This window comes from Microcaecilia unicolor, chromosome 6 (genome assembly GCF_901765095.1).
Source record: "Microcaecilia unicolor chromosome 6, aMicUni1.1, whole genome shotgun sequence".
In the NCBI taxonomy this organism is placed as follows: Eukaryota; Metazoa; Chordata; class Amphibia; order Gymnophiona; family Siphonopidae; genus Microcaecilia; species Microcaecilia unicolor.
Window position 1 is genome coordinate 200909750 of NC_044036.1, and position 12258 is coordinate 200922007.

The 12258-nt window shown below is 41.6% G+C and overlaps 1 protein-coding gene across 1 annotated transcript; it reads left to right on the forward strand.

Moving 5' to 3' along the window:
• Positions 1 to 4573: 4573 nt before the first annotated feature.
• RGS2 (regulator of G protein signaling 2) lies at positions 4574 to 9474 on the forward strand. The gene is made up of 5 exons (XM_030206453.1): positions 4574 to 4760; positions 6011 to 6124; positions 6251 to 6312; positions 7654 to 7820; positions 8378 to 9474. Exons 1-5 carry the CDS (start codon positions 4648 to 4650, stop codon positions 8552 to 8554), a joined length of 633 nt encoding a protein of 210 aa, XP_030062313.1. The 5' UTR covers positions 4574 to 4647; the 3' UTR covers positions 8555 to 9474.
• Positions 9475 to 12258: the final 2784 nt, after the last annotated feature.

Below are 12258 nucleotides of genomic sequence, written 5' to 3' on the forward strand. Positions count from 1 at the left end.
AGATAAGCTGGGGATTTAGAGACACACACTGAAGGACAAAGAAAATATGCACTTTAGTTAGTTGAGTTTGCCAAAATATTGAAGCTGGTCTTTCCGCTGCTTTTGACACTGTCGATCACAGCATACTCCTCGATACCCTGTCCTCACTTGGATTCCAGGGCTCTGTCCTTTCCTGGTTCTCTTCCTACCTCTCCCTCCGCACCTTCAATGTTCGCTCTGGTTGATCCTCTTCTACTTCTATCCCTCTGCCTGTCAGCGTACCTCAGGATTCTGTTCTTGGTCCCCTCCTCTTTTCTATCTACACTTCTTCCCTTGGTTCATTAATCTCATCCCATGGCTTTTCCTACCATCTCTTTGCTGATGACTCCCAAATCTACCTTTCTACCCCTGATATCTCACCTTGCATCCAAACCAAAGTTTCAGCGTGCTTGTCTGACATTGCTGTCTGGATGTCTCAACGCCACCTGAAATTAAACATGACCAAAATCGAGCTTCTCATTTTTCCCCCCAAACCCACCTCCCCACTCCCCCCATTTTCTATTTCTGTTGATGGCTCTCTCATTCTCCCTGTCTCCTCAGCTCGAAACCTTGGGGTCATCTTTGACTCTTCTCTCTCCTTCTCTGCTCATATCCAGCAGATTGCCAAGACCTGTCATTTCTTTCTTTACAACATCCGTAAAATCCGCCCCTTTCTTTCCGAGCACTCTACCAAAACCCTCATCCACACCCTTGTCACCTCTCGTTTAGACTACTGCAATCTGCTTCTTGCTGGCCTCCCACTTAGTCACCTCTCCCCTCTCCAATCGGTTCAAAACTCTGCTGCCCGTCTTGTCTTCCGCCAGGGTCACTTTACTCATACTACCCCTCTCCTCAAGTCGCTTCACTGGCTCCCTATCCGTTTTCGCATCCTGTTCAAACTTCTTCTACTAACCTATAAATGTACTCACTCTGCTGCTCCCCAGTATCTCTCCACACTTGTCCTTCCCTACACCCCTTCCCGTGCACTCCGCTCCATGGATAAATCCTTCTTATCTGTTCCCTTCTCCATTACTGCCAACTCCAGACTTCGCGCCTTCTGTCTCGCTGCACCCTAAGCCTGGATTAAACTTCCTGAGCCCCTACGTCTTGCCCTATCCTTGGCCACCTTTAAATCTAGACTGAAAGCCCACCTCTTTAACATTGCTTTTGACTCGTAACCACTTGTAACCACTCGCCTCCACCTACCCTCCTCTCCTTCTTCCTGTACACATTAATTGATTTGATTTGCTTTATTTTTTGTCTATTAGATTGTAAGCTCTTTGAGCAGGGACTGTCTTTCTTCTATGTTTGTGCAGCGCTGCGTACGCCTTGTAGTGCTATAGAAATGCTAAATAGTAGTAGTAGTTTTTTGTCCTGTGACAGCCCTGAATTCCACAGAGTGTTCCCCCCCCCCCCCCCAACTTTGCCACCTTCTTGAAAAACAGTGAGGATCACTGACTTATACAAATAACGAGGCCAATATTCAGCCTGTGGCAGTCAGCGATCTTAAAAGCACTGACCCCGCAGGCAGAATCAGACCCAGATATTCAATGTCAAGCCTAATCTGGGCATCAGTATTAAATATTCAGGTCTTGGCTGGCTGCTAGAGGTTGTATAGGTGCTGGCTGATTCAGATTGGTGCCCACATAACTGGGTAGATAAATTTAGGACAGCCTTTTTCCTGCCCTAAGTTTATGCAAACACTTACCGGTCAGTGATCTGAAAATCACCGCTAACTGGATAAATCCAAGCTCTGCCTTGACTCTGCCCCCAGACTGCTGCAGGGGTCTCCCCAGATTTTCAGTGACACATTTGTCAACCTGTCTGGTTTTGTGCCACTGAAAATGTGGGGATCACTCAGCCAGTGCAATCAAACCAAGAAGCAGCCTCTGGTTTACTGTAAATATTGGCTTGAACAGTATTGCATGTAAAAACAAGAACGCTAAGCAGAGGTAAGAATGTGTCTGATCATACAGACCTTCATAGCACACCTACATTCATGAAAAATAATGTGCCTGGCTAAATGAGAATAAAATACACACAATATGCAAAATATACATCGCACACATGCACATTAACTGAATATGCAAAATGCACACATTCACATACACTGAATAGGCAAAATATAATTGAATATGCAACACACAACACCTACACACATACACCCACACTGAATAGGCATAATACACAACACACACATATATACACACACACACACACTGAATATGCAAGATATACCACACCCATAATGAATATGCAAAATGCACAATACACACACCCACACTGAATAGGCTATAGGCATAATATACAACTCACACTGAATATGCAAAATATACCACACCCATAATGCATACACAAAATACACAGTACACACACACACAGAATATGCAAAATGCACACATTCACATACACTGAATAGGCAAAATACAATTGAATATGCAAAACACACAACACCTACACCCATACACCCATACTGAATAGGCATAATACATAACACACAAACAACACAACCTCATAATGAATACATAAAATACACAGTATACATACACACACACACACACACACACTGAATATGCAAAATAGACAATACACATATACACTGAATATGCACAACACACACACACACACACACACACACACTGAAAAGGCAAAATAACACATACTGAATAGCAAAATACACAGCACACATCCTGCAAAGGCACAATATACAACACACTTAGTAAGCAAAATTTAGGAAGATGATCTTGACAGTTCTCATAATAACTGCCAGAATGTTGGTTCCTTCCTCTTTTACATGGTTACAAGATCAACCTGAGCAGTGGTACCTTCAGCAGAACAGATCATCTGTGGACTCAGCAGTATCAATCCCTACATTCCTTCTGTGAAACAACATCCCTAAACAGAGCCAATTTTCTAAGAGTGTAAACACGTTTGCAGCCCTTGCAAGCCTGCTGAAATAACTTTGGACAGCAGGGACACCTGGCGTGCAACAAGCAGTGAGTGCACATCTGTGCATAGCAAACGCTGAAGCTGATTTCCACAAGCCTCTGGTAAATTCTTGTTAACTCTGGACCAGTCTCTGGGGACTGAGCAACCTATTTCTGGTTCAGGAGTTCTCCTGGAAAAGTGTATTCTCTAGCGCCCCTAATGTTCAAAAAGGAATTACTGTTTGTGAAATTGTCAACTAAAGTGGATTGTTCAGCTACTCTAAATCCCTCGAGTTAACATATATTATATATTAAAAGTTATTTTTGCATTTCAAGCACTGTTAATATACTAACATGGCAATAAAACAACAGGAGTAGGTAGGCGAGAATTCAATACAGCTCTCTGCTTAATGACTCAGATTAATTGCAACGATGTGTGTCTCCAACTACAAACCAGAAGCTTATACTTTGGACTGGAGTTCAGAATGAGCGGGGACTCACACGAGCTCAGTCACTGAGTCTACATTGCACTATCAAGTCTAGCACTGACATTTAACGAAAAGTTTTGGAATAAATAATATTCATAAATGAAAATAAGAGTGAAAGATATAACATTACAGAAAAAAATTAAGAAAATGAAAGTGTGGCGGCGTCCCAGGGTCTTCTTATAGCCACTCCTAACCTCACTCTCTAACTTTCTGGGCTAATTTTTTACCCACGCTGGCCGATCTGCCGTCCATAGCTAGTCAGAGCTAGACTAGGGGTTCGCAAGAAGCTCAAACACAAATGTCAATAGTTGTCTAACCCATTGATAAAAATACAGCAGAATCCCATCGACAGCTTTGCATCCTGAAGTGCATCAAAGAAATCACCCACCCCCTTTCGAAGTTGCAATTTCTGCACTGCACGATTAAAAGTATTTTCATAAATTATAATTATAAATCTATATTTTAATTGCACCTGGAGCAAAATACTCTTGTAAAGGAATACCGTGGTATTTTCACAATACAAACAGCTATGCAAAAAGTGATCTGAAAGTGGGGGGGGGGGGGGGGGGGGGCACGCTTGGCAGGAATCCTCCTGTTTCCAGCCTAACAGCTAGACGTGACCCGAAAGCTGAAAATAAACTGACAAATCTAAACCCAGAGCTGTGCAGGCAGCAACGGCTTACGCATGGCATGGACAGGGCAGTCCTTTCCAATCTTAGGTGGCAAGATATTTCAGCCTCTTTTGCCTAGGTATTAGTTGATATAATGAATTTTCAAACAACACAGCAAGTGTGGCCTTTCATATCGATCCAACAATTGCTCTGTTGCAAGCTTTTAAGTTGATGTACTTGATACACAGTGTGCAAGGGAAAAGGTCAGGTAAGTGGAGTCCTAAACAGAGATCGTAATCTTAGCGGGTTGATGGTAAGTAGCTGCAGCAACTTGCATTTACCAGAGCTGTTCTCACACGAAGCAGCATGACAGGGGAGAACAATACGTCAGCACAGGTCTGGGCTCTCCTTTCTTGTATGACATTGAAGATCTGCTTGCTTCGGGTTTGTTGTTTTTCCAGCGGCCAATCAATCATCGCGGTGGGTGTAGCCCAGCGCTTCCCTGTAATCATATAAGGAAGAGACCTGCAGCTCATTGCCCCAGAGTTCATAAAGTAGAGAGGGAGAAAGATTTAAAGCATCAAAGGGCTTGGGATAAAAACAATGCAGAGTGCCATGTTCTTTGCTTTACAACACAACTGTGGTCAAAATATGGAGAGAGCAGCTGACAACTGCCAAACGAATGAAGACAAGAGAGGAAAGATGAAGAAAACGATGTAAGTTTTACAGTTTGCTTTTATGCTACAAAGGATAGATTAAGCGTATATTGGATGTTACAGGGCAAGTGTTTTGCTAATCCTCTAGGATGCACGGAAATAAATAATACTTTTCTTTATTTTATTGGACTAACCAGATACATTTATTGACTAGCTCTGGGAGCGGGGAGGTTGATGGGTGATCAAGCGATATCTATCCACCTTCCTTCCTTTTCCCCTTCAGACTATCATTAGGATACTTTCTAGGATAGGATTACATTATCTGGTAATTGTCATCTCCTGCTCATTCTGTTCTGACTTGTTGACTAGCTCTCAAAAGTTAGTCAAAAATGCATTGTTAGTCCAGTGAAAATGTCACCTTATTTATTTTCGCTCCTGTTAACTTTTATTTCTGTGCACTCCCACGGATAAAAATGAACGCTCAGTATGAACTAGAGTATTTTTGTATTTGCTGTTTTTCACAATTGAACTGTCTTTTCTATCAACTTTATTTCCAGAATGCATTATTTTTCTGCATTTTCTGATACATTCCACATATATTTGCAACTTTTTATTCTCTGTCTTTTCAATTAGAAATCAGTGTCGACAGCTAGCAATAACAGTTATAGCAAATTGTCTTTTTACCAGAGATTTTTTTTTTTAAACAAAAGATGTTTAGGGCTTATTTAGAAGTTGTTTAGAAGTCTAGTGTGAAACAGGGGGAGAGAAAAGACATAGTTTGTAACTGATGCAAAACTATCTTCGTACCATGAGGATGTGAAGATATCATTTCATGGACACACTAAAGGAGTTGTGATTTAATGTTCACCATATTTTCTCATTTAGAAAAGGCAGAAATGTTAGCAAGACCAGTGTCATTTTCTAGTGGCAGAGTTCTCTAGACTGATTGGCGGCAGGCACATAGAGAGTTAAATCAAATGATACAGTCAATGATGATGCAAAACTCAGTATCACCTGATTGAATCTGTGCTATCAGCCAGTTCCTAGGGAACCACAATTTGAAAGTTATAAATAGCTTGCCAGAGTTCAACAAGACTAGCTAGGGCAGGAAAGCAGGCGTTTCAGAGTCATTTGACGTATGCCAGTTGTGGAACACGTCTTCCTAGTGTGATGTAATTCCGCTGGTTGCATACATGTACATGTTGACATTGCAGTGATCCATACTCAAATGAGTAGCTATTAAAAGCAAAATATTCAAAGTGTGAGGGTGCAGTGCTGACAGCTTTTCTATTTTTCTCCTTGACTTTTAGTGTCAAAGACTGGAAGACCAGGTTGAACTATTTCCTGCAGAATTCATCCTCTGCTTCCAAAGAATCTCCCAAGACAATCTCCAATAAGAAAGGGAAGAAACACGCTTACTATCGGTAATTTCAAGTTTTATTTTCTCGAATAAGTATCGTGTTACAGTTGTTGTTGTTTTTTTTCTTATAGTATAGAAAGCTAGCTAGGCAGTGATTTGGCAATAAAGTTCTTAATTTCTGTTTTCTTAGACCAAAACCTGAAGATGCCCTGCAGTGGTCAGAAACATTTGACAACCTTCTGGCTAATAAATGTAAGTTGCTCTTATATCTGTGGAAAAGAAACAAAGCAGTGTTACAGTGATCATCCCCTAGTTCTCAAGGGAAAAGTATCTATTGTGTAGAAATGAACCATAGGTGGAACGCTTAAATGTATCATTTTATCTGACAAGCAGAGCGGCATGTATAGGGCTGAAACAGGAAAAATACCTATCCACACATTCAGTTCCTTTTCTTTTGAGCATTAATGGTTCACAGACCTCCTTAGACTGCGGTAGGCATAGGAACTGTACTTTTGAAAACTGAAAAAGATCAGGTCCAATTTGGGGTCCACACAGAAATTGGTGTTGGGGAATGAAAAGCATTTAAGCCATGAGGAAACTATTCAAAAAAGCTGATGAGCAGGAAAGTCAACTGCAGATCATTTTATAAATATTCACTCCCCCCCCCCCCCCCCCCCCCATCTACATGGTCTGAATATACCCAGATAAAGCTCTGAGTAGATTTACTACAGCTATTTATCTACTGAGAATTACCCAGTTAACTATGTCCAGCCAGTGCTGGATGGACAAATTGAATCTGTGCCATGAAAATTCCCATCTCTTTTTATCCAAGTCCACACAAACCACAGCCCATTAGTGAAGATGAATTTCAGTCTTGAAGATTTGTCTAACTCCCAAGAGTTGAATCTGATGGTCCAGTAGGTATAGAAGTAGGATACTGGATTAGGCAATATTAGACAGCATCTCAATGCTATTGCATAGAGATTCTGACAGTGTTGCAGACTATATGAAATTGTAGGTAACTTTAAATCATGTGACTAAGTGTATTTCCAATGCTTAAATTATATAGGGTAAAATGAAGTATTATTATTTTGGGGATCCTGGATATGTTCTTCATAAAATCTAGACTCCAGGGACAATTAAAGTTGGTAAAATGCTTAAATCAGCAGTGGCTGACATGTTGCCAAACCCTGCTAACAATAACTGCCAAATGGGAGGAATATAGATAGAAGTACTGGGCTGCTGAAATATACTCAGACCCTGAGGAATGTTTTATATGACAATGGTTTGATTTATTGAAGTTTCCAGCCCTATTAAGAATGAAGGAATCCCAAAATGGTCGACCTAGAATGACGCAAAAGGATACAATATCTTTTAGAGGGGGCAAAGATCAGAATGGAAAACTGAAGTTGACTTTGCCCTGCCAAATATTTGTTCTGGTACTAGAATCAAACTGTTTCCAATCTTTAGATCTGAATTCCTCCCATTTTAGCAAAGAAAGGGAGAAAAGTCAGGCAGCAATAATGACATATAGGATGCATTGAATGGTTTCAGGTGATAAATGTATCGTGTCTCTCTCTGTGTCTCTTCCAGATGGCGTAGCAGCTTTCAGAGCCTTTCTGAAGTCAGAATTCAGCGAAGAGAACATTGAGTTCTGGTTGGCTTGTGAGGATTTTAAGAAAACCAAGTCACCTCATAAACTGATACCCAAGGCAAAGAAGATATATGATGAGTTTATTGAGAAGGAGGCTCCCAAAGAGGTAAAATCCCGAACTAAATAAGCAAATGCCACTATCTTTAAAACTAACACTCTAGTTATCCAGATAGTTCTCACTGCAAACTAAAGATAAAATTTAATACTGACAAAACATAATTCCATCTGTTTTTATCTAGTGCATTATATGGAGTGGAGGAGTGGCCTAGTGGTTAGGGTGGTGGACTTTGGTCCTGAGGAACTGAGTTCAATTCCCACTTCAGGCACAGGCAGCTCCTTGTGACTCTGGGCAAGTCACTTAACCCTCCATTGCCCCATGTAAGCCACAATGAGTGGGAAAGCACAGGGTACAAATGTAACAAAAACAGCATCTTTTTATCATAACTATATTAAATATTTTATTACTTGAATAGTCAAAGCCCCATGTAATCAAGTATTTTAATGATTTTAGGCTTTTTTGGTTTCATAAATAACTTTCTGTTACTAAAAAAAAATGCAGTTTTGCATCATGCTCTTATTTGAACAGTGTACATACTGTAGATGTTATCGCCCATCGATCCAAACCGAATGCTGTTAGTAAAATGTCCTGCTCTTATTTTTCAGATAAACATAGACTTCCAAACAAGAGAAATGATTACCCAGAATCTCCATGCTCCAGCAAAATGCTGCTTCAATGCAGCTCAGAAGCGAGTCTACAGTCTGATGGAAAATAACTCCTACCCTCGCTTCTTGCAGTCTGAATTTTATCAGGAACTGTGCAGGAGACCACAAGGCACATGAGCATGGCACTGCAGAAAATGAAAATGGAAGGACTGAAGGAAAAGATCGTCTGATCTGCCATCAAAAGTAGTCCATTAGCTATGGAGGCCAGGTGTCTTCAAGGACTACATCTTTGTCCTGAGGACCAGTCACTCTGCGTACAGCAAGGCTACTTATGTAGCATGAGTAAAACGGAGTGTAGAATACAGAGGCTGAAGAATGATCTGGTCTAGGGAAGGGAGAGGGAGGTGGAGAAGGGGGTAATGTGATTGTTGGACAGCTTGTGTAGTCTGGGTACTTGCAACTTCAAACAAGGCAGGTTGGAGCAAATTAAGCTGTTTGAAGCACCAGTGAATTGTTGTATAATGTCAGACTTCAGGACGTACACTGGAAGAACTGGTTATATAGGTCACCTCAAACCTGCAGGCTACCTCTTTAGGTAGAGCTTCCCTACAACATATCCAATCAAAAAATTCATGAGATGTCAATTGGTGACTTTTGTTGCAAGATACAAATATAATAGTTTTATTTAAATAGCTTATGTAGTATACCATTGTCATATCTAGCTGTTTCTAGTGTCATGGTTGGATTCATTCTTACATCTTTTCCTTATGGAGATTTCTCAGTTTGAAATAGACATACCAGAAGTCCTCTGATTTCCAGTCATGAATTATCATAGCTGTGAATACTGCAAAAAAAAAAAAATATATATATATAGTGTGTGGGGGTGGGGGATGGGAGGGATATTTTTTTAGTCATTGAAGGACTTAGTAAAGCTTTGTTGTTATCTCTACTCTGAGAGCTGAAGAAATTTTGTTGTATTGAACACTGTGTTTCTGTTATGAATGTTGAACAACACTGCCTTGAGGGCAGCTAAAACTTCAGTGAAGTTGTTTTTGCCTATATGTTTTGCTAAATAAATTATTTTCATAGAAAACTGACTCTGTACAACCAATATTTCTTTTTTTCTACCAGCAAGATATATAATATATTGTGAGAATATATGACTCTATATTCAGCTGGGACAGCCAGCATTTTTTCTAAATTGAATCCAGATAGTTATCATAGACTGAGGGGTCCTTTTACAAAAGGTGCGCTGAAAAATGGCTGGAAGTAGTGTAGGCGCAGGGTTTGGGCATGTGCAGAATCATTTTTCAGTGCACCTGTAAAAAAGGCCTTTTTAAAATTTTTGCCGAAAATGGACGTGTGGCAAAATGAAAATTGCCGTGTGTCCATTTTCCATCTGAGACCTTACCACCAAGCATTGACCTAGCGCTAAAGTCTCATGTGGTAACCTAGCAGTAATGACCTGCGCGCACCAAATGCCACTTGGCATGCGTATTGGATGTGCGGCAAAAATGAAATTACCGTAAGAACCATGCGGTAACTGTGCGGTAACTCCATTTTCGCACACGTGGGGCGTGCATAGATGCTTACACGACTTAGTAAAAGGGCCCCTGAATATTGAGGCTAACTGGCTAGCTGTGACCTCCACCCCAGATCCGCTCATGAAACACCCCAGCACCATCCGGATAGAGCCTCTTAATATCCTTACAGACTGCCGGTACTATCCTGATAGCACAGCTGAATATTCACAGATAGACTTAACTAAGGGCCACTTTTACCAACCTACAGTTTATTTTTTTTAAGGGAAATGGCCCTGCAGTAAGTGAACCACTTACCACACATCCATTTTCTGTTGGAGCCCGTTGCATTTACTAGCACCGGAGTTGGTGTGCAGCAGAGGCCGGGACTACCGCCAGTATCCTGCAGTAGGCCTGGTTTGCCATGTGCCAACACAGCAGTAGCCCTACCACCCTTTAGTGGATAAATGAATTTGAATATCATTTTTTAAATATTCAACATTGCATGCAGTAATTAGCATTATCTTGATTCAAACCCAAAGATTTAGTTCATACATGGTAAGCACCACATCATGGCATCATTGAGTAATAAGCTTCAAACTGAACCTCTGGTTAGAAAAATAAGACCAGCCTTAGACTCAGTGTCAGTTCTGCGCATGGCCATGCAGAAGGCTGAAGTTTCATTTTGAAGTTTGGCCTCTTTATCCTTGGAGTGGCCAACATTGGGAGTACTGTAGAGGCAGCGTTCACAGCTTCTAGGAGAGAGATTCCCAGTCCTCATGAGATAAGAACACCTCTTGGGCCGAATTTAGGGCACATGATTTCAGGGTTCTGGAAGGTTCTGGTGCATGACCTCCAGCTGAGGGCTATCAGTACAATAACTGGGTGAATGAATTAGGGGAGAAAAGGTAGGAAAGGATGGGGGAATAATAAATAGGGAGTAAAAATTCAGAGGCAATTGCAAATGAAGGCTCATAGTATAACATCTCGGTTCCTGTTCCAGCTGAACTAGATGCAAGAAAACACAGAAGAAAACTGTCAGACCCCTTACCCTCAGAAAAATTTGGTTATAATTATGGTCTACTTTATTTCCCAACAAGTTACAGCAAAGACTATTTTCTGATCATCCAGCTTATAATCGAAAGTAATCGCCGGCTATTTCCCAACACAAATCGGGATATGGCCGGCGATTTCGCAAAAGCGGCGAAAAGCGTATAATCGAAAGGTACATTTGTGATAGCTTCGCCGCTTTCCCTTCGCCTCGCCAGCAAAAGTTCAAAGGGGTGTGTTGGCGGCGAAGTGAAGGCGGGACATGGGCAGGCTTGGGCGTGGCTACCAGATGGCCGGCTTTCGCGGATAATGGAAAAATAAAACCCGGCAATAAGCAGTATTTCGACGGGTTTACTTGGTCCTTTTATTTTCACGACCAAGCCTCAAAAAGGTGCCCCAACTGACCAGATGACCACGGGAGGGAATGGGGGATGACCTCCCCTTACTCCCCCAGTGGTCGCCAACCCCCTCCCACACTAAAATTATTAAAATACAAACCTTTTTTGCCAGCCTGTATGCCAGCCTCAAATGTCATACCCTGACAGCAGTATGCAGGTCCCTGGAACAGTTGTTGTTGGTTGCAGAAAGGCAGAGCCAGGCCCATCCCCCCTACCTGTTCCACTTGTGGTGGGTAATGTTGAGCCCTCCCAAACCCCCCAAAACCCGCTGTACCCACATGTAGGTGCCCCCCTTCAGCCCTTAGGTTTGGTTGTTTATAAAAGATGTTTGAAGTGCCCCCTAGGGTGCCTGGTTGGTGTCCTGGCATGTGAGGGGGACCATTGCACTACAAATGCTGGCTCCTCCCATGGCCAAATGCCTTGGATTTCGCCAGGTTTGAGATCGACGGCAGTTTTTTCCATTATCGCGGAAAAACAAAAGTGGCGATTTCAAACCCGGCGAAATCCAAGGCATTTCACCGGCCCACACCGTATTATCGAAAAAAAAGATGGCTGGCCATCTTTTTTGAAAATACGGTTCCAGCCAGCTGTTGCGCCGCCGCCAAAATAGATCACCGGCGACCTATTTTGCCGGCGACGTTCGATTATTCCCCTCCATATATCAAAAGATAGGTGTACCACAGAATGCACCATTGTCCATTGGAGGTTTTGTCATTTTATGAAAATTTTATTTATTAAGGGGGTCTTTTACTTAGGCATGCTGGCGTTTTTAGTGCGCATTAAAAATAGGTGTGCATTAAATGCTAAAGATGCCCATAGGAATACATTGGCGTCTTTAGCATTTCGAAACTAATCCTTTTTATAGCCACACATATATATTTTCTATGCTATAAACTTGTGATGAGAGCCACCA

What these genes read in the sequence shown, in the direction of transcription:
- RGS2 (XM_030206453.1), top strand. Translation starts at nt 4,648, where the DNA reads ATGCAGAGTGCCATGTTCTTTGCTTTACAACACAACTGTGGTCAAAAT. An exon ending in GGAAAGATGAAGAAAACGAT is followed by an intron (nt 4,761 to 6,010) that starts GTAAGTTTTACA and finishes CTTGACTTTTAG; the next exon opens with TGTCAAAGACTGGAAGACCA. An exon ending in CAACCTTCTGGCTAATAAAT is followed by an intron (nt 6,313 to 7,653) that starts GTAAGTTGCTCT and finishes TGTCTCTTCCAG; the next exon opens with ATGGCGTAGCAGCTTTCAGA.